This window comes from Hypanus sabinus, chromosome 17 (genome assembly GCF_030144855.1).
Source record: "Hypanus sabinus isolate sHypSab1 chromosome 17, sHypSab1.hap1, whole genome shotgun sequence".
NCBI classification, from domain to species: domain Eukaryota; kingdom Metazoa; phylum Chordata; class Chondrichthyes; order Myliobatiformes; family Dasyatidae; genus Hypanus; species Hypanus sabinus.
This window is the reverse complement of record NC_082722.1, coordinates 58,415,182-58,438,907: the sequence shown is the minus strand read 5'-3', so window position 1 is coordinate 58,438,907 and position 23,726 is coordinate 58,415,182. Positions and strand designations below refer to the sequence as shown.

Genomic DNA, 23,726 nt, shown 5'->3' with positions numbered 1-23,726 from the left:
ATGGACAATGAACCTATGAACATTTCCTCAGTACATTTTTCCTCTCCTTTTTGCATTACTTATTTAATTGAGCTTGTATATGTTTTATTGTAATTTATCATTTTTATTGCTGTGTACTGCATTGTACTGCTGCTGCAAAACAACAAATATCACGACATGGTGGTGATATTAAATCTGATTCTGATTTCTCGTTTTTTGTATTTTATGGGTGATTGCAAATTTCCACAAGAAATTTGCTGTCAAGTTTTTTGTTAGATTAAAATTATAAGTACTGTTCAGGAAAAGGTAAACTTTTTTATACTTTAACTCATTATCAAAGACATCAGTATAACTGCATTCATGAAGGATTCCCCCCCCCCCCCCAACCATTAATACCACTTTAAACAAAATCACCTACCATTACAGAGTTGACATTATGAGCATAATATAATTAAGTTTTTATGGTGTAATGGCTCATTTATTCATATTATATATCCTATTTTAAGTAGGCTTTTGAAAAATATGCTGAGTAGGGAAAACAAATTTACTTTAGGCATTGCAGAATAAGGGAAAAGATAATTTTAAATCTAAAGTAGTAAACTAGATGTTGAGAGATTGAGATTACATTGGTTTAATCCAAAAAAATCGGTTTGGTATTATTTTTTTGAACGGGATTACACTTTGACAACCATGGGACTGTTAAGGAAGGAAAATGAAGTATCTTATTTTTCTTAACTTAGGTTTCAGAACTCTCAGAAGACAACTGGGAAAGAATTACTACAGTATAGTAAAGTGATCATTGCTGTTTTATAGGCAAGGGTGATTGTTAGTTAGGACTCTGAAGGACTTGGTTTCTCCTCTGTTAAGCTGTGAGGTCATTAACTTGGTGTTAACTAGTTCATATTTCTTGGTTTTGTTTTCAGTATCTGTGATTTTGTTGCAGACTTCCTGTGATTTAATTCAAATTCCATTTGGGAAAAGACTGAGGAGGTTGAGGGGAAAAAAATCATTATCTTTGAATTGCCATTTTGTTCTTCTATTTAGTTGTGATATTTGATTTAAGTCACTAGTAGAAATGAATAATTTCAAAATAATATCTGAAGAATAGCAGTTCTTTCAGAGAAAAACAAAAACCTCTTTTGTAAAGTCCTACAAAGGAGACCTGCAATAATTTAACCAAGATGACATGGGGGGAAAACATAGAATAAACAAATATTAATTTCTTGTATATAAGAAATACAGGTAGTCCCCGAGTTACGAACGTCCGACTTACGGACGACTTGTACTTATGAACCGAGGAAGGAGAACGCCGTCCACCATTTTAAGTCGGATTGTGACGCCATCCGCCATTTTAAGTTGTTGCTGTTGACACTGTGTTGAGTGTGTAACTTTGTATTTGGCTTAAATCTTTCTTAGCAAGATTCACCTTGACCCCGGCCCCCCCCCCCCCACCCCCCCGCCGTTCCAGTCGGCTGGTGGCACGGTGAGATCAGCGCCGGGCTGGAGAATGGAGTTTCACGAGTTCGATCCAGTGACAGGCCACTCCCGTGCTGGCTTGATGTCGATCTAGTGACTCTCGTACCATCCATGCCAGGTTAATGTCCAGCACGCAACTCGACATCGTAAAAAAAAGACACTGCCACCTCCAGTTTAAATTCCCACGCGGAATATTGTGGAGGATCAAATACAGTACCCAAACCCAGCACAGCTCCCACTTGTCACATTTAACCTGCCACAGTGTGGTGGATTTTCGGACCCGGGGAATTCAGTGCGGTGGTCCTCAGGACTGGGTCAGAGAACAAAATATAGTATTACATTAGCAGAGAAATTGTAGTACACGTAGACAATAAATAGTGAATACAACCCATTCCATTAAAGATAAAGCCCTCGCACAATTGAGCACATCTGCACTAAAGCAGCATCCGTCATCAAGGACTCCCACAATCCATGTCAGGCTCTCTTCTCACTCCTGTACAGGAGGCACAGGACTCACACCGCCAGGTTCAGGAACAGTACTACCCTATAACCATCAGGTTCTTACACCAGAGAACATAACTTCACTCACTCCATCATTTTATCGTTCCCACAGCCTATGGATTCACTTTCAAGGACTCTTCATGTTCTTGATATTTTTGGTTATTATTTTTTTTCTCTATTTTTGCATTTACACAGCTTTGTTATAATTTGTACACTGGTTGTTTGTCCTGTTGGGTTTGGACTTTCATTGATTCTATTCTGTTTCTTGTACTTACTCTGAATGCCCACAAGAAATGAATCTCAAGGTTGTACATGGTGATGTATATGTACATTGGTAATAAGTTTACTTTTAGCTATGAACCAGGTCTACCATTCTGCAGTTTCTTGCTGTCATGGCAGATCAACCATGATGCAAATATTCTTTGGTGCATCATTAAAAATGGGTGAGGGTGAAATTGGACATGCCAGATTTCTTTAGCCTCCTGAGGAAGTAGATGTGTTGATGAGCTTTCTGGGCTGAGGCACCAACTTAGTTGGACCAGTACAGACTATTGATGATGTTCACTCCAAGGAACTTGAAGCTCTTGACCGCAACACTGTTTGCTAACCAGTTTCCACATCCATTGTGCCTGGCCATCGTCTAGTTCACTTCCAGATTTTTCTTCTTTCTTCTGTGTCCCTCTGGGCCTTGTCATTTACCCACCCATTCCAAGACTTCAGACTAAGAATTTAGAGTAGAGCCTGTTAATCAAACTGTCACTTCACTGGGTTACTACGGTAAACTGCGCTGCACCAGAGGTTTGCATTAAAATGATAGTTATTTGAGTGTGATCATGTTACTGACACAATTTAATCACATGAGAAGTGTTTTAAAATACATATAAAAAGGCACATGTGGTTTAATGGTACATTTCTCCTAGAAATGAATGTTTACTAACGTTTGCAAATTACTGTTAGTGATAAAATTAAGTAGTCCTTTTTTCTCCCTTTATCTGTTGTGTGAGCAACTTGTCTGCAACTTTTTTTTAATATCTGAAATTTAGGTAAGACCTAAGTAATGTTCTCAGGAACGATAGACTTATATATTTTAATTATGTTTATCATCCTTTAATATCAAATTCATCATTGTTATATTACCACATAACTGGAATATGTGAGGCTCTGTGGTTGATTAAGTCAACAATTGAATGCTTTGTTTAAATAGGTTCTTTTGAAGAGGTGATGATAATACTTGATTTTGTTTTCTTTCAGTTTATGCAGAGGAGTTTGGATACAGAGACCAAGCAGCAATTGGAAGAGGAGGAGAGAAAGATAATTAGTGATGAGCACTGGTATTTGGACTTGCCAGAACTGAAAGAAAAAGAGTAAGTGAACACGCTGTTTGAAGGTTAACTAATCAGTCAGTTAACAATAGAACTGTTGCACCGTTGAATATTCATCCTTCTACTTTACACTTTATTTGCATGTGATCCTTTCTCTCATCTTGCTGCATCACTCAATGCATTTGATGAAGAGTTTACAGGTTTATCAAATACCTATGTATTTCCAGATTTTAGGCAAGCGAATAGTTAATTGAAGCAAGTTTAGGTTGTACATTTTTTGAATTTAGCACTCAGAAATGTTTTTGAATTACTTTTTTATTAAATTAAAAATTCTTTCATTTATATTTCATTTATGTTTAATTTTGTTTTGCCATCCTTAACAGTTCTATAGGATTAACTATTTACGATTAACGTTAATTTTATTTTATGTAGTGGCTGAAAGTATGCTTGTCTATTTTAAAACCTCTGTGCTGTGCACACCTGTTTAAGATAGAAACCGGCCCTTGGGCTCCATGTCCATGCTGTTGAGTTCTGCCTAAACTGATCTTGTATATCGGCACTTAATACATAGTTTATTCTGCCTTGGTGATTCAAATGCTTTTCAGATCCCTACCAGCTTCTGATTTCACTCCTTAAATTATGACCTCTGGTCTTAGACACTGCTACTGTACGTGCTTGTCACCGTTTTGTATAAATCTATCAAAATCCTCCTCTTTTCCAAGGAAAGCAAGCCCAGCCAGCTCAATTTCTCCTTTATATATATATATATATTTTTTTTTGGTGGGATCACATATGGAATGCAGTGTACAGTTTTGTTTCTTTATTGAATAAAGGATATTATAGCATTGGAAGCAGTTCAAAGAAAATTTAGAGATGCAAAAAAATGCAGATGCTGGAATATGGAGCAAATATCAAACTGCCTGAGGATCTCAGCGGGTAAAATGGCATCTGTGGGGCCAGAGGGATGTTTAGCGTTTCGGGTCTAGACCCTGCATCAGGTTGTCTTATGAAGAGTGATTGAGTGCTTACATTTGCTGGAGCTTAATAGAGTAAAAGGGGACTTAATTGAAACATTAGGTCTTGAAGTTTTTGTCCACTGTTAAAAAATTAAGTATTCACCCCTTTAAAAAAGAATGAGTAATTTATTTATTTGGCTGCATCTATGGAAGGGAATAAACAGTCGACATTTCAAGCCTTCAATATTCCTTTACCTGTTTGGGAACAGGGACCAGAATGAAAACTTTTTCCTCAGAGAGCATAGTTTGTATATGGTAAGAGTTGTCAGAGCAAACTGTAGATGTAGGTATACTTACAAGGTTTAAAAGACATTCAGACTTTTACATGGACAGAAAAGGTTTATGGGCCAAATGGAGGCAAGTGGGATCTAAACACAGTGTAGATGAGATGGGCTGAAATGCCAGTTTTAATGTTGTATACGTTGATACCTCTAGCTTCAAATCTGCATTCTCAATATAACTATACAACTTATCTTAACAAGAATCCATCAACTATTCATAGAGACTACTTCCACTGTCCTTTGAGGAAGAATGTACCAAAGATTCATGGCTGTCAAAGTGTGGTCTCAACAACAAGTAATACTGTTGCAACATGACATCCCAATTCTTGTCCTCGGAACTGACCAACAAAGGCAATCATGCCAAATGCCTTCTTCACAACACTATCTGTGTCACTCTTTTCAGGGAAATACAGGTTTCCCCCACCATCTAAAGGTAGAGCGTTCCTATGAAACAATTTGTAAGCTGGAATGTCATAAAGTGAAGAAGCAATTACCATCTATTTATATGGGGAAAATTTGTAAGCGTTCCCAGACCCAAAAAAATAACCTACCAAATCATGCTAAGTAACACATAAAACCTAAAATAACAGTAACATATAGTAAAAGCAGGAATGATATGATAAATACACAGACTATATAAAGTAGAAATACTTTTCTGCAATCATCGCAGCACTATCCACAGTAGCGAAAATTTCACGCAAGCGAAGCGCTCTCGCAGAAGCACTCTCTCCAGTAACCTTTAAGCTATGAAGCTGCCAAATCATACCAAATAACACATAAAAATACACAGCCTATATAAAGTAGAAATAATGTATGTACAGTGTGGTTTCACTTACCGGAGTCGGGAAGACAGAAAGCACACTGATGATGGTGTGTTAGGCTGAGTCGTCGGAGGTTGGGGTGGTGGGAGGTAGATGACACTGGGGTGTCATCTGATTGTCGACTGTTTCCATCAGGCAGGCAGGTCATCTTCTATGTCTGCCTGCCTCGATGTCGAAGATCGAGGTTCGCCATCTGCTGTGGCTGATGTGGAAGTCTTGAAAAACAACAGTATGCTTGACTGCTTAGCCTTGCACATTTTTCTATCATAGTTCTTTGTAAGCACTCAAACCATCCTGCAAGTATGCCCTAAACCTACGTACCCTTTCAAAGTTAAAGTCGTACTTTTCTGCAATCGTTGTAGTGTTGTCAATCGCAGCAAAAATCTCACACAGTTGCTTCACGTTCAGTTCCTGGACGACTTCACTTTTGGTCCATTCGCTACTGCATTCGGTTTCTATTGTTACCCTTTCTTCTTGCAATTGCATCAGCTCTTCATCTATCATCAGTTCTTGGGTCATGGGATGCCAAAACCTCTTCAACATCATCTTCGTCAACTTCCACAAGCCAAACTCACTTTGTCATTACTTCGTTCACCACAATTGAAACACTTAATTATGTCTAGTTTTATGCTAAGTGTAACACCCTTCCGAGCTCTTTTAGGCTTTTCCGATACGTTAGAACTCATCTTGCTAACAGATGCTCACAGGCATGTGTTTAAGCAATGGTGGCTAGAATGCAATTCCGGGGGAGGTTCTTGGGGGCACGTGCTGCCTTTTTCGCACACTGCCTTTTTTCATAACAGTGAAAATACCTTCTGTTAGCGAAAACAGGTAACTAATGTAGGACTTTAGTAACAACAAGGTGTCGTAAAGCGAACGTTTGAAAAACAGGAGACACCTGTACATGCATTTATCCCAGGTCTCTTTTTACTGCGATATTCCTTAAAACCCTGCTGTAATATGTTTATTCATGAGACAAGGGCAGATAATCAAAGTGAACAACATCACCTGCAAATGTCCTTCCACATCATACACTATCCTGATTTGTTCATACATGCCAGGCCTAAATCCTGGAATTCCTCTTCCATAATGTTGCGTGAGTGCCATACCAGAAGTACTGCAATGGTTCAACATAATTTATCACCTCTTTTTAAAGTATTTATGGATGGGCCATAAATGCTGCCATTGTCAGTGAAAACTGAAGCACTAAGAAAGGAATTTAAAAATACCGGATCATGCAGTTTCGTAGCAGATGGTTAATTTCACTCTTAGTCTGTCAACCTTTCCCAATGCTCCACTTCTATTTGCATTCATTATTTGTTCTATTTGCTGTAGATTTTTCAGAATGCCAAACAGTGATACCCATATAGTAGCTTTTTCCAGGAACTAGTAATGTTCTAGATAGCTGTGTGCAAACATGCTTTACATGTTGTCAGTATGCCAGGTCTAAATCCATGGCATGCATTAATTCCCTAATATCTTGCATTTTTTTCAGTTGTATACATTCCTGTATTGGGTTTTATTAAGTTGTTTTAAAGACATATTTTGTTTGCCACAAAATAGTGATCAGTTTTCCATATTGATACTTGCATTGATGCATCAATAACTATGACATCATCACAGCAGCAGTTTTATCAGATAATTATCAGTGGGATGTAAGATTAATTCCCCATTTATTACTAGGAAATAATATTCATTGTATTATGATGTGTTCATTGTGGCATAGAACAAATCATTATTAGCTCCCTATGCAGTAAGATATGCACAGTTCTTCAGAAAGGGAAAAAAATCATACTGGAGATAAACAGTATGGATGTTCATAATTTAAATAATAGTTTCTCTCTTGTTATAATTCCATCCTTAGTGTCCATGTAAACTGCATTTGTATTGTGTTTGTTTGGGTGCTGTGTAATTTGCTACCCTATTGCAAATTAATGCCATGAAATAATGGACAGTATACTGCATATGATTAAAGGAATTATATTAATGTATCTTAACTCAAAGGGTAGTAAAGAAAAACAAAAACAAAAAGAAATTTTAATTAAACAGTTGTATGTGCACAAGTTGGTGGTCATCTTGAACTTCTCAGTCATGCGCTGGGTCCTAGGTCAGCATGAAAGCACACACCACCTTCCTAACGTTGCTCGCAATCCATCTTGAACAACCGGGTCTCCCACTGATCGTATCCGACGACCAGCTCCCCCCGATGTCCTTCTCTCTTCATCTCCTGCTGAACAAAAAAACCTCCCCTTAGCTATCTCATCTTAATTGGATGGTACACATTTTTCCTCATCCCTTCTCTTCAACAATAACCCAAGCAAGCTGAAAACAGAACTGACTGCTCTTACACAACTGCTAAATGAAATACACACAGCATAACAGTAAAAATATGAACCAGAACATTACATATATGAGTTGAAGAGTCCTTGAAAATGAGTCCATGAGTTATGGGATCAGTGATAGGGCAAGTGAAGTTATCCCCTCTAGTTTAAAAACCTGATGTTTGAGGGGTAATAACTGTTCCTAAACCTGGTGGTGTGAGTCCTGAGGCTCTTGTTCCATCTTCCTGATGGCAGCAGCATGAAGAGAGCATGCCTGTGTGATTCCCCAATGATGGACGCTACTTTCCTGCATTATTGCTTCATGTGGATGTGCTCAATGGTGAGGAGGGCTTTAGCTGTGATGGACTGAGCTGTATCCACTATATTTTGTAGGATTTTCCATTCAACAGCATTGGTGTTTTCATATCAGGCTATGATGCAATTATTCAGTATTCTCTCCACCACAGATCTATAGAAGTTTGTTAATTTTAGGTGTCATGCCAAATCTTTGCAACTCCTAAGGAGGCAGTGCCGTGCTGTCTTCATAATTGCAGTTGCTGATTCTCTCCCTGAAGTCAGTAATCAGCTAACATTGAATACGAGGTTGGGGCACTATTTGGCCAGATTTTCAGTTTCCCTCCTATATACTGATTCATCATCACCTTTGATTCAGCCTTTCATGTTGAACATATTTGAGAAATTTGGAAAATGTTAACTTATTTTCCTTTTCCACAAATGCAGTCTGATCTGCTGAGTGTTTCTATCATATTCTGTTTTTTTTAAATCATGTTCATACTGTTATTTTTTTAATCTCCACTTGCATGGATTTCCATCATGATTAGGATTCAGTGTCTCAGCCTAACTAGCTGATTCAGTTGCCACAGAAACCAAGAATCTTTTTGATGCATAATACATGCTTCATAAATTTATTAAAATTATGAATAAACCTGAAAGTAAATTGCCATTGTGGTGAAGCTATAACTGGTCCGTACTGAACAGTAAAATTACATACAGTTGAAGTCTGAAGTTTACGTACACATTCGCCAAATGCATTTAAACTCAGTTTTTCACAATTCCTTACATTTAATCCTTGAAAACATTCCCTTTCTTAGGTCAGTTAGGATCACTACTTTACAGAAAATTTGAGGGCAGGACTGAAAAAGCGTGTGTGAAAAAGGAGGCCTACAAACCTGACTCAGTTACACCAGTTCTGTCTGGAGGAATGGAACAAAATTCCAGCAACTCACTGTGAGAAGCTTGTGGAAGGCTACCCAAAATGTTTGACCCAAGTTAAACAATTTAAAGGCAATGCTAGCAAATACTAACAAAGTGTATGTAAACTTCTGACCTACTGGGAAAGTGATAAAAGAAATAAAAGCTGAAATAAATCATACACTCCACTATTTTTCTGACATTTCACATTCTTAAAATAAAGTAGTGATCCTAACTGACCTGACTAATCAAGAACCTATCAACCTCCACTTTAAATGTACTCAATGACTTGGCCTCTCAGTCATCTGAGCAATGAATTCCACAGATGCACTACCTTCTGGCTGAAGAAATTCCTCCTAATCTCTATTATAAATGGATGTCTTTAGATTCTGAGGCAGTGTCCTCTGGTCCTGGACTCACCCACTATAGGAAACATCCACTTTATGTAGGCCTTTCAATGCTTGATAGGTTTCAATGAGATTCCCTGCTCATTCCTCAAACTCCAGTGAGAACAAGCCAAGAACCATTAAATGTTCTCGTTCATTCCTGGAATCATTCTTATGAACCTATTTTGGACCCTCTCTAATGCCAGTACTTCTTTTCTTAGATAAAGGGCCCAAAACAGCTCATAATAGTCCCAAGTGCAGTTTGACCACTGCCTTATAAAGCCTCAGCATCACATCCTTGCTTTTACATTCTAGTCCTCTCGAAATGAATACTAGCATTGCATTTGTCTTTTCCTATCACTGACTTCAACCTGCAAGTTGACCTTTAGGGAGCCCTGCACAAGGACACCCAAGTTCCTTTCCACCTCTGATTTTTGAATTTTCATCCTGTTTAGAAAGTAGTCTACACCTTTATTCCTTCTACCAAAGTGCATGACCATACACTTAACTACGCTGTATTCCTTCACTTCAACCTGCCCCTTCACCTATCTTCATATCATCAACAAACTTGTGGTCTGAGTTGAAAGTGTTTTGCTGTTCCTTCATCATTGCTGGGTCTAAAATAATCTTCTCACATTTAATCAGCATTTGGATGGTTACTTGGATTGGAATAGAGTAGAGATGTGAGCCTAATGGGGGCAAAAGGAATTAGAGTAGGTGAGTATTACAGTTGGCACAGAAAAAGTAGGACATGAGAATCCATTATATAAATTTCTAAGATTCAAAAAGGCATTTATGGGTAAGCAATAAACATTGGTCTTGCTAGTAATGTGCACAGCCTAAAAATTAAATAGAAGAAAAAAAATACGTATACTCTTTTCAGTACTTACATTCTGCATTGGTGCCAATATGAAAGATATTGGCCTCTGACTTCAACTATTCTGATCAACTTCATTTATGTTGAACTCAGCATATAGTCTACGCAGACTGCCTGATTTTCAACTCATTTTTTTTACAGTCTCAGAACATACTGCTCCACATCTGCAGTGATTCCATCACTACTGGTCTTATATATTATCTATGTATAGAAGCCATGTATCTGTTATCTAGCTGTTTTCTGCCTTATATTCTGTGTTTATTATGGTAACTAGTTTCATGAGTGGGGCTGTGGTAAAGACAAAGACAATAATGTATTCTTATTTCATGGTATTTTCTAGCTTGGGACAGGCGGAAGTCGTATCTTTGGCTGACCGTTGAGAATAGTGCTTAGCTTACATTTAGGTATACTTAAGTTTCTTTGGTGCTTCAAGCTTGTATGTTTGCTTATTTCTAATGAAGGATTTGACTTTTGGAGATGAAAGCGTGCCATGCAAATATAACAATTCCAGCTGTCGCAGACTAGCAACATTTGTTTTGGTGTTTTGGTGTTTGGTTTAGTTTTGCCTCTACACTATGTATATACACATCATTGAACCTGAATCTCTGGATCCTAAAGGCTGATTTATACTTGTGCGTATGGGCTACGCCGTAGGTCTGATTTTCACTTCTGCATAGGCTCTACGCCGTAACGAGCATGCGTTGGTGTGCGCCAAAATGCTAGTTGGTGGTGGGGTTTCTATGCCACTGTGTTGAGTTTCTTCGTGAGAGACATGGTCAAGGAAACGCATTTCAAACATTTTTGCATGTCGGCAGGTAGATTTGATGATTTGGTTCATCTGTTTTGCATTGATGTACAAACGTGGTGAAGAAGAAGCAACCAGAAATGTGTAGGAGGAAATGTGATGCTACCAAGCAGACCAATCACAGTTGTTGCAGTCTGCATCACCGTGACACGAGTTACTTTTTTGGGGAGGTGCACGTCACCCTACAGCATAGGGTACTCGGTACCTACAGTGTAGATGCAATGCGGAAGTATAAATCAGGCTTAAGTCATATACGTAAAATTCCATCTACCAATTCCATGTCAGAGGCATCCATTGGCTCCACATTTGATATCATGTCTTTCTATTCTATACCTTAAACAATCTTTTCCAATCCACATACCCTATCTTTAGAACCTAAGTATTCAGATAAACATGAACAAAAAATACGGGGCACTCCAGTTAGCATAATGTCTGCAAGGAGTTTGTATATTTCCCTTGTAGTCGTGTGGGTTTTCTTTGAATACTCTGGTTCCTCTCACATTCTAAAGATGTACGAGTTAGGGTTAGTGAGCTGTGAGCATGCATTGTTGGTGCTGAAAGCGTGGCAACACTTGTGGGCTGGCTCCACCACATCCTCAACGCAAGTGATGCATTTCACGCAACACACACAAAATGCTGGTGAAACGCAGCAGTTCAGGCAGCATCTATAGGGAGAAACGCTGTCAACATTTCAGGCCGAGACCCTTAGTCAGGACTAACTGAAAGGAAAGATAGTAAGAGATTTGAAAGTAGGAGGGGGAGGGGAAAATGCAAAATGATAGGAGAAGACCGGAGAGGGTGGGGTGAAGCTGAGAGCAGGAAAGGTGATTGGCCAAAAAGGATACAGAGCTAGAGAAGGGAGATGTATTAATGTCCCTCCTCCCCTTCTTACCCCAACCCTGATATGTTTAGCTTTTCCCCCCTCCTTTTTTTCTTCTCTCTTTCTGCCCATCACTCTGCCTGTTCTCCATCTCCCTCTGGTGCTCCGCTCCCCCTTTCTTTCTCCCTAGGCCTCCCGTCCCATGATCCTTTCCCTTCTCTAGCTCTGTATCCCTTTTGCCAATCACCTTTCCGGTTCTCAGCTTCACCCCACCCCCTCCGGTCTTCTATCATTTTGCATTTTCCCCTCCCCCTCCTACTTTCAAATCTCTTACTACCTTTCCTTTCAGTTAGTCCTGACTAAGGTTCTTGGCTCAGAACGTTAACAGCGCTTCTCCCTATAGATGCTGCCTGACCTGCTGCGTTCCACCAGCATTTTGTGTGTGTTGCTTGAATTTCCAACATCTGCAGATTTCCTCGTGTGATGCATTTCACTGTATGTTTCGATGTAGATGTGACAAATAAAACTAATCTTTTATCTTTTTTTTAAAGCATGGTTATGTGTGGATTCTAAGTGCTGTGATGGCAGTCTGCAGCTTAAGTACCGTGGATTTGCCCCACTGAGAGCCAAAAATGTAATAGAAGCAAGCTTCTACTGGAAGGAACATTTTGAAGAACTCCATTATTCTAATACATTCATCAAGACCACATGCAATTCTTCCACCTCCTATAGGGATGCAGGTTAATTAGTGAGTACTGGAATTTAGTGTGTTGGGTGGGAATTTTGATGGAAATATTGGAAGAATAAAAATTGGATTGGTGAAAGATTAGTGTGATGGTCAATGTGAACTTGGAGGGCATTTTTCCAAACTCTGACATTAGGACTGAAAATTGTTAATGCTGATTTCCTCTTCACTCCTGCTGATACTGAATTCTACCCTAACCTTGTTTCCTGCTACAGAAATTATGACCTGAACTGTCTTTTGTCCAATTCATGTTATCTCGGGTCATTGAGTACTCTAATTTTGCTGTTCGGAAGTCTCTGCAATGATATCCTTTTTGACATAAGGACTTCAGTGGAAAAATAATAAAACTTTTTTTGTCTGCAAAGCCTACATTTGTTACTCCTAAAAGTCAGCCCTAGACCTGGAAATGACATTTTAAGAAAACTAATAATTGCTAAAGCAATTTCAGTACAGCAGACTTGTCTCTCTTGTTTTGTGTATGCTTCTGATTAGCATGCAAAATACTAACACTGAATAATTTTAACTGTCAGAAGTAATTTCATATGTTTCTTTGGATTCTATATATTTGAAAACATTTCTTTGAGCTCCCTTAAGTAACAATTGACTTGGTAGATAATTTATAAATTCTGTAAATCATGATTTCATTTTAAGACTAATGTCTAAATAAATGTTATTGCAATGTTATATATTTGGCTTGAAGAAAGGAATTGTAAATGTCTTATAAATTTATGTTTTTGAAAGTGTAATTTATGAAGTAATTAACTGTATACCAGATGATCTATTGCCTTGGCCTTCAACAGTGTATGAAAATGATTAATGAATAACCTAATTACATGAAAACTTAAGAAACAGAAGTATGCCCTTATGTCTGATCAACATGAAGTAAGATCACAGCTGATCTTTTAGCTCAGTTTTAGCAATATACTAAAACGAAAATATATCAGACTTTAATATACCTAGTCATTGGATCTCTTGGACAGAGAATTTCAAAGATTTTCTGGGTGAGGAAAATTCTCCTCCCTGTGACCCTTATTTTGAAGTTGTGATCCCTACTTTTAAATAAATTTCCCTGCCTCTCAATATTTAAAAATTGTTTTGTTTTTTTTTATTTCACTATCACAGTGCATGACCTCATGGTTTCAATGTTTTATTCTCATCTACCTTGTCTTGTCCAGTCACTTTGTATGTCTATGCTGATGGCCCTCTGTATCCTTCTCACGATGACAGTGCCTTCTAGGTATGGGTTGTGAATAGTTGGTGCCCTTTTTATGTTTCTTTAAGCTAATCTGAATTCATGTCAATGTATTACTCCCATTCCCCTGTGCTCTAATTTTCTATAATAATCTTTACAAAAACCTTTTAAGAGTCAAGATATCCCACATCTATTTATTCCTCCCTAACTAATCTAGCTGCAACCTAAAATATGATGTCATAATTCCTTTTTGCCAGCATATCCTCTTGTTTCCGTTATTCTTCCTGCTAACTCATAAGGCCGGTAAGTTTGAAATTCCCATTTTTTTCCTCTCCTTAAATGAGTTGCATTTACTACCTCACAATTGATAGGGACCATTATAGAATTTTGGAAGATGACAACAAAGTCAATCACTGGAGAGATCAGGTCCGTTTATCTTTGGCCATAAATACTCTCTGAGGTGCTTACATCTTTGAACATCTTGTAACCATGTCTCTGTAAAAGCTGATAGATCGCATTAATTTATTTCATCTTACCCTATTAATTTTCCTATTGTGTTAGGAACTCAGAATGCATACATATAATGAGCCTTTATGTACTTAATATTTCAGAGATATTTGAGTAATGTAAATATATTGCATAATTAAGCATTCTTTGTTAAAATAATTCATTATGGTTTACATGTAATTGTATATGAATGCCATATGTCATCAGGCTGCCATGTCATATGTATGTGCCTTGCTAAAATAAAAATGAGGTACACATATATCTCCTGGGTTCTTGTTTTGATACTTTAGAGTAACAAAACATAAGTCATTGCTTTGCCTATTTGTCATTATTCTGCTCTGACTCCCATTTGGTGATGTACATTTATGTTTGTATGCCCTATACCTTCCTTACACTTAGTATCATTACCCATTTCACTACTCTTGACCCTTAGGCCTGTTCTTTTTTCCAACATTTTAAATCTTCCCTCAGCTGAATCTTCCCCTACCACCACCTCCACATGGACAATATTTTGTTTAAAAATCTATTTGTGTAACCCTCGTCGTTCAGTTTACTACAGGATAATCCAAATTAGCCCATACTACTGGAACAGCACCTTCTTTCCCAGTACAGGTACCAGTGCCTGATGAATTGAAATTAATTTAATTTTTAATTCAACTCTTTGGTCCTATTGGCTGAATGCCAACTTGTACATGGCTCAAATGGTTCTATTTATTAAATTGCTCTCTTGGCTTTCATTCATCTTCAGCAGCATTTCCTGCTTTATCCTTTGACATTGGTTGCTATGTAGATCCACAAGAACTGGATATCTTCCCTTCTGTTCTAAGTTCCTCACCATCCCCAAGGTGATGGCCTAACCCTTGGTGCTACATAAGGCAATGGTTTTCGACAGTTGCACATGCAGTTAGAGAATAAAATCGGCCTTCCAACTCACTATACCTGCCCTATGCCACTAAATTCTTTATAATTTTCCCAAAATGAATCTCTTCTTGTATCATCATAAAGCAGTCTCTGTTTACATTCAGAAAGATTGTAGAACTTCTATACCTTTTGGTGAAGTACTGGGGCTGAGGCTCTTCCAGTATTGTTTTCAGCATCATCAAATCTGCCACACCCATTGCCAAAGTCCCCTGTCTCTTGATAGACTAGTTTTGCAGTAATTAAACCCTCACAACTTAGGTATTTCATTTTAACATTTTTATTATGGTTTAGGATATAGAAACAAAATTGGTTAATTGATCTATGATAAATGTTTGTGTTTATCAGTTGAAGATTTATGTTTGAGACCTGATTTTTGGTGGGGGGGGGGGGGTAATAAATCTTAAGTAAGATCTTAGTGCAAAAGCATTGGGTAGATGGTACTTGATCCTGCCTGTATCCTCTCCTTTCCACAGGATCTCAGTGCCACAAGTTGGCAACTAAGCCTCAGAGAACAGATCCCCAGCTGTCCTCTTGGCCTTCAAACAGTTCATGATGTCATATTGCCTTTTCTATTATTTCTGACTGTCTCCTGTCATTGGTGGGAGGCATGTTTAAATAGTTGAAACATAATTACATAGTTTCAAGCTGCTTTAATGAAAAGATTTATTAGAACATATTTACCTTGGAAATCAAAATATTAAACAGAAGAAATCAACTAAGCTTTGCGTTTTCATTAAATCATTGACTCCATTCAAATGTTAGCTATGGGAGTGGGAGTCCGGATACTAAGCATATCCAACCCCTATAACTTTGTACAATGTCCCATGGTAAGTCTGGAGGTTAGATGTAGTATCATATAACCTACAGCACCTTTGGTACTTGCATGCTGCAATGCAAAGAAGTCAGGACACATTTATACATACGCACTGCAGCTAGCCTGCTATTCATTACCTATTAGGAACTCATCTCTAGTGAAGGATCAGTAGGTGCAGATCCAATGAGTAACGTTTAATATTTAGGTTAGAGTAGATCATGAATTTATGAATATGAAGAGTTTCTGTTGCTGAATAATCTGGTTATTCTTTCAAAAGCATTGCATTTTTCAAAATTAAAAAAAATTATATTGGTATATATTTAAGTTTTACATTGATGTTTTTCTATTTTTCCTAATAGTAATGCTGTCAATATATTTATTTGTTTTAGAAATCATATTATTGAAGAAAAAAGTTTTGTGCCATGTGAAGAGTTGCTGTTTGGCCGAATGTCCTTTAAAGGTTTTAACCCTGAGATTGAGGTAGGATGGTGAATTCAGTTTGGAGTGCTAAATTACTTTATTGGACTTGTATACTCCAACACATGTTCTGAGCATCATTAATTAAACATCATAAGATGTGTTGTTGGATATCTAGTCTTAAGTTATTATAATTCAGCGTTATTCTTGTCCTCACCTAACACCCCATGAATCTTTGCATCTTACACCCTATTGTCCACAACTTGCACCATCTTCAACAGGATCCTACTACCCTCAAACACATACTTCCCTCATCTCCCCCCCCCCCCCCCCCAACTCTCTGTCCATTCTTCCCTTCCCACTAATCTCTCTTCTGACACTTACCTCTGCAAGTGACAGAAATATTACATCTGGTCCTTTCACCTTCACTCTCACATCTATTCTGGGCCCCAAATAGTCCTTCCAGGTGAGGGAACATTTCACCTGCGAATCTCTTGGGGTCACCTATTGTAGTCTGTGCTCCTGATTTGGCCTCCTCTACAATGGTGAGACTCGACATAAGTTGGGGTACCACTTTGTCAAGTACCTCTGCTCCATCCTGCAAAAGTGGAACTTCCCAGTGGCCAACCATTTTAATTCCTATCCCCATTCCTGTCTGACATGTTGGTCCATGGCCTTCTCTTCTACCATGATGAGGTCACTATCAGTGTAGAGGAGCAACGCCTCATATTCTGTTTATGTAGCCTCCATCTTGATGGCATGTGCAATGATTTGTCGGATGACCATAGAATTTTGTATAAGCACAGAATGGTGGAGAAGCATATGAAAGTATCAAATTTAAAAGGGATTTGATTGTGTCAAGAGACCATAAGAAGTAGGAGTATAATTAGGTCACTAGGCCCATCAAGTCTGCTCCGCCACTGCATGGCTGATTTATTATCCCAGTCAACTCTGTTTTCCTGTCTTTTCACTGTAACCTTTCATGCCCTGACTAGTCAAGAATCTATCAACCTCTGCTTTAAAAGGTAATCAGTGACTTAGCTTCCACAGCCATCTGTCGCATTGAGTTCCATAGATTCACAACTATCTGTCTGGCTAAAGAAATTCCTTCTCATCTCTGTTACAGATTGATGTCCCTGTATTCTGAGGCTGTGCTCCCTGGTCCTAGACTCGCCTACTAAAGAAAACATCCTCTCCACAACCACTCCATGTAGGCCTATCAGTATTCAATAGCTTTCATTGAGATCCCCGTCACCCCCCCCCCAACCAACACCCATTCTTCTAAACACCAAATGCTCCTCGTACTATCAAGTCATCAGATGCTCATGAATTAACCCTTTCGTTCCCAGATTCATTCTCTTGAACCTCCTCTGGTTCTTCTCCAGTGTCCACACATTTCTTTCTTAGGTAAAGGGTCCAAAACTGCTCTTGGTACTCCAGTGCAGTCTGACCAATGTCTTGTAAAACCTCAGCATTATATCCTTGCTCTTATATTCTAGTCTCTCAAAGTGAATGCTATCATTCCATCTGCCACTTCTTTGCCCATTCTCCCAACCTATATAAGTCCTTCTGTAGACTCCCTGCTTCCTTAACACTACCTGCTCCTCCACCTATCTTTGTATCATCTGGAAACTTAGCCACAAAGCCATCAATTCTGTCATCCAAATCATTGATGTATAACTTGAAAAGAAGTGGTCCCAATACTGACCCCTGCAAAACACCACTAGTCATCGGCAGCCAACCAGAATAGACCCCCTTTATTCTGACTGTTTGCTGTAATGCCATGGGCTCTTAACCTTGTTAAGCAGTCTCGTGTGGCATCCCGTCAAGGGCCTGAAAAGCCAAGTAAACAGCATCTACTGACTCTCCTTTGTCTATTTTGCCTGTTATTTCCTCAAAGAATTCCAACATGTTTGTCAAGCAAGCTTTCCCTTTAAGGAAACCATGCTGACTTCGGCTTACTTTACCATGTGCCTCCAGGTATTCTGGAGCCTCATCCTTAATAATGGGCTCCAACATTTATCCAACCACTGTCATCAGGATAACTGGCCTATAATTTCCTTTCTTCTGCCTCCCTCCATTAAAGAGTGACATTAGCAATTTTCCAGTCCTTCAGAACCATTCCAGAAATCTAGTGATTTTTGAAAGATCATTACCAATATCTCCACAGTCTCTTCAGCTACCTCTTTCAGAACCCTGGGATGTAGTCAGTCTTGTCCAAGTGAATTATCTACCGTAGACCATTCAGCTTACCAAGCGCGTTGACTTTAATAATAGCAACTATACTCACTTCTGTTCCTGACACACTCAAACTTTTGGCATACTGCGAGTGTCTTCCATAGTAAAGATTGACGCAAAATATTTATCACGTTCTCCGCCATTTCTTCGTCGTCATCTTCATCGTCATCTTCCAAAGGTCCAATATCCACTCTGGTCTCTCTTTCACTCTTTATATACCTGAAAAAAAGTTTTGTATCATTGATATTATTGGCTTCATACCTTCATATTTCATCTTTTCTCTTTTTATAATTTTTTAAATTGCTTTCTGTTGGTTTTTAAAAGCTTCCCAATCCTCTAACTTCCCACTATTTTGACCTATACTAGTGGTCGCCAACCCGTCGATCACAATCGACTGGTTGACGTTTGAGACTTTCCCAGTAGGTCCTGTAAAAAAAAAGGAAAAGAAATACGCAAATGCTGTTGAGAGATTGTTTCCGGGTTGCGGGGTTTTAGTTCCATTCTTTCTGCCCAGTGCGCATGCGTAAAGCTCCCCCCCCACCGCACTACATAGTGTACTTCAGTGGTCCCCAACCACCGGGCCGGAAGGAAACGATATGAGTCAGCTGCATCTCTCCTCATTCCCTGTCACGCCCACTGTTGAACTTGAACGTACGTGAGTCTCCTAAACGCAGTGACGCCCTCGTGCAGCCGACGCTACCGGCCTGGAGCACGGACAGATGGGCGCCACCTCTGAACCTGTTTAGCACAACGAATGTTTGTGGGGAACCCTGTGCTAAAATATTCACAGACAACCTAATTCAGGCTCAGCATTTTATAAGTAGCAGAGCAGCTACCACGCTGCAATCTATGAAACAAACTTTTGTCAGCTGATAGATTCTGCAAGGGGGGGTGGGCGCGGGCCTGTCGCTCTCTCTCCGGACTGCAACCGCCACGACCCCGGTACAGGGACCTCTGGCCTTGATCTTGTCCTCTCACCCCACCCACAACCAGCCGCACCTGGCCAGGGCGTCTGGCAGCGAGTGGGCAGAGGCTGGAGTTCGGGCCAGGAGGCTGTCTAATGAGGCAATGAAGCCCTCAAAACTGCTTCGGTACCCTGAGTCCAAGCACCCTGCACTCAAAGACGAACCCGCTGAGTTTTCTCAGCGGAAAAAACGTGAGCAGCGTGGGACAGCAGCTAAGTGCTGAGAGCCATGAAAACTAAATTGCGGAATAGACCGGACAAAAGGAGCTTGCTTCAAGTATCGCTGTATTCCCGTCATATTTAAAACCACCCTTTCCCCCCCCCCCCCCCCAGCTGTCGGCTGGTCCACAAGAATATTATCAATATTAAACTAGTGCTCAGTGCAAAAAAGGTGGGTACCCCGGTGTGTATACATTATTTCTACTTCTGGATTGTGGGGTTTTACTTCCAGTCTTTTCTGCCCCAGTGCGCATGCATGTAACTCATCTGGGGTCGATCTCACCTTTCACTAAGGCTGAGGTAGGGGATCTTGGGCTTAAAAAGGTTGGTGACCACTAACCTATACTATATGCCCTGTTTTCTGATTTTGTGCTATTTTTGACTGACTTTGTTGACCACAATTGCCTTATTCTCCCTTTAGAATACTTCATCTTCAGGATGTATCTATCCAGCACCTTCCAAATTGTCCCAGAAACTCCAGCCATTGCAGTTCTGCCATCTTCCCTGATAGTAACCCCTTCCAATCAACTTTGGCGAGCTCCAGTGTAATACTGATACATCTGACTTTATCTTCTCCCTCAAAAATTCAAAGGTTCATTTATTATCAAAGTATGCAACTCTGAATTTTTTTTCTGGTAGCCATGAAACCAAGAAAGAAAAGAAAGGCAGCACGATCATCAACCCCACACCAAAAAAATGAAGAAAAACCAAAATTGGAACAGACATATCAGCCCCAAGTCCTTCCTCCTGCACAAAAAAAGGAACAAAAATGGAATAGATGTATCAACCCCCAAAAACACCCTCCCCACACAAAAATACGAGGAAGATTGGGCAGAAACACAGAATATTAAAAAAATTGTTCTAACAACCATCTCATAGGCATTCTATAAAATCCCCCTCTTAGGATCCAGCATCAACCTGATTTTCCCAATCTAACTGCATATTGAAATTTTCCATGGCTGTCATAGCATTGCCTTTGTAACGTGCTTTTTCAATCTCCCGTTGTAAATTTGTATTCCACATCCTGGCTACTGTTTGGTGGCCTGTGTATAGCTCCTATCAGGGCCTTTTACCCCTGGCAGAATTCTACCCACAAGGATTCTATATCTTCAGATCTAAGGATTTGATTTCATTTTTACCAACAGAGCCACCCCACCCCCTCCTCCTACCTGCTGCCGATCCACTTAAACTTCACTTCTTTTTATTGGCCCTTGCTAAGTCACTATTAACCCAAGCAATCTCTTGGTCTGCAAGCAAGTCCCGACAGGCTCTGCTCACTTTTTAAAACTGGCGCATGAAGTGCGCAAGGAACTGTTTCTAACTCATTCTGCAATCTCCCATTCTAGAGCAAAGGAATGGATTGATTGAAAATCTCATTTTAAAAAGCCAGCAGTGACATGTGAAATTGTGTTGAGTTCTTCTGTGTTGTGAAATCCTGTGATTACCTGAATGCCTTAAAAAGGCTTTTGATTAAGTCTCGATGGTGCTTATGGTGGAGTGTCAGTGGGAAGAGACTGAGTTAAAACAGTTACTGGTGAATTTGAGGGACCATATCTTAGCAGCACCAAGTGACCATATTGGAAATAGAATCAAAAGAGATTAAATACAATCATGTGGTGGGAGGTACTGGAGCCAGTCAATAAACACCTTGGACGTAACAAGACTTGGAAAATAGTGCAAATTAATGTTCTGTTGTTGACATGAGCATACATTAGTCCCCACATTATGGCCATTCAGTTAACAGAAATTTGGCCGTAATGGAATTCACAAATCAAACACAAAGATTTGTGATGCAAAGTTTGCTCTCACAGAATTAATATGCAAAGAAACACAAAATTGATCCTTTTTCAACTTCCATTTCTTTACACATGCACAGATGAAGTGACTTTGCGATTCTGAAGGCTGCAATGTAGACCATTTTCTAATAATACAAACAATCCCATTCCCCACCCTTCTCCCATAACAGTGGGGATATCCATGGGGGTAAAGGTAAGCATAAAATTTAGACATGAGGTAGTCGAATACTTTCGTTATATGTTGAGGTCACCACCAGTTGTGCAAGAGGTGAAGCAGAAATGAAAGGGTTGGACGAGTCTGCAGTCCTTGCTGAAAGGAATTTAAACAGAAGTCTGCTTGTAGAATTGAAAATATTTGTCATTAGTTTTTCTTAATGTGTATTTTTAGAAAATTGGGTTGTACACAGAGTAACAAAATGTTAGGATTGCACCTACAATCTATGTATAATACAACTGCTATAAATAGGAACACTACTGGTGAAATGAACCAATTTGTGGGTCTAGCCTACTGTAAAATAAGATTCAGATTTAATGGTTAATACAGTACTCAGATGGAAAAATCAAAGGTCATGAATTAAAATTACACCATAGGCACTTCTGGAGTTGAAATTGAAGTCAATATATCCGCTAACATATGAACAACTTGCTATTTATTGAAATAAAAGGCTCACTTGGCTCATTAATAGCCTTCAAAAAGCCTAGTCTTCAATCTCACTATATACTTTGCTGTTAATGTCATCTAAAACAGCCTAGCAAACCTCTGAAATGTAAAGCAATCAATATCTGTCTTTGTCATCTTGATTATTGACAAAGATTTGTCAATGCTGCACACTCCTAAGGAAAAAAACCTAAAAACATCCTATTAATTTTAATGTTCTTCAAATACCAGCAAATTACATCTCAACAGCTAAGCCTCTTCCTTAGATTTAAATTCAGAGAATAAACCACAATGAAAATTTGAGCTATTTGTTTAAGACGACTAAATATAACTGCATTCAGTAAAAGGCTGAATATCAAATAATGTGTTACAGAAACTGGTGGCACAGATGTATTCCAAGAATGAAAATGAAGAGCCTGAAGATCAGAGCAAGATGGATGTAGATGTTTCAGATGAAGAAATGGCTAGGAGGTAAGTTGCTACATTCTAAGACCTGTGGTTCAACACATTAGGATGAATTCATCAATCAGACCTGGAATATAGAATGTATTTAATAACTTCAATTTGAAGATGAAACACATATTTGAAGACAAATGATGGATGTTAAGATTGCAACTGTTTTTGAGGTGTTGCAATACAGCATTGACAAATAGGTTATTTTCCTCCATTACAAAAATCATAATGCATGAAAATAGTGCTAAAGTTTAAGTAGCAAAGAATTAGGGAGCTAGTGAACTTTAAATGGAATAAATGATCCAAACTTTTAAGGGAATAAAGGTGGATTAATAGATTTATTGAAGTCATTACTCTGATATCAAACAAGAGCACTGTACAAAATAATTACATGCTAGGACATTCATTACTCAACATTATCCCTGTCTCTCTTCACACACTCAGAATTTCTCAGTTTTTGACTTTGTGCCAAAATGGCATTATAGTACCTGTTTCTTTTCTCTTTTTTTCCCTTTCTGGATTGTTTACTCCAAGAGGCAATTACTCATCTAGGAGGCAGTCAGTACTAGGACTCACTCGGCAGACATAGAATGAAACAAACTTTTGGTAATAATAAATGTTTGGGCAGCAAGTCTGGTGAGACAAGTTGTATTTACCACAATATTTCAAATTGATAGAGTTTCATCGAAATCATGCTAAAAGGTCAATGATCTAATCGGTTAACTTCCATTTTTCTATCCAATAATTACATAGAACAGAACAGCACAGGAACAGAGTCCTTTGGATCACCATGTATGCACTGACCATGACATTTGTCTACCTGTACATGATCAATATCCCTCTACAAAATGTCAACACTTTTTCTTATCTACAATTGCTTTTCAGCCTGCTGTTCCTTCAGTACATTGTTTGTTGCTCCAGATTCCAACATTTGCTGTTTCTTGTATCCTCTGCTCAGAACTCTCCTCAGAGCTCTTTTTGCTGT

General features: G+C 38.9%; 1 protein-coding gene across 1 annotated transcript in view; it reads left to right on the top strand.

Annotated features, from left to right (window-relative positions):
• Nucleotides 1-23,726, top strand: part of mphosph6 (M-phase phosphoprotein 6) — a 45,288-nt gene that overhangs the window by 10,040 nt on the left and 11,522 nt on the right. The window contains exons 2-4 of the mRNA XM_059993153.1: nucleotides 3,208-3,320; nucleotides 16,386-16,476; nucleotides 22,662-22,759. Coding sequence (XP_059849136.1) covers nucleotides 3,208-3,320; nucleotides 16,386-16,476; nucleotides 22,662-22,759 — 302 coding nt within the window. The remainder of the gene's footprint in view (nucleotides 1-3,207; nucleotides 3,321-16,385; nucleotides 16,477-22,661; nucleotides 22,760-23,726) is intronic.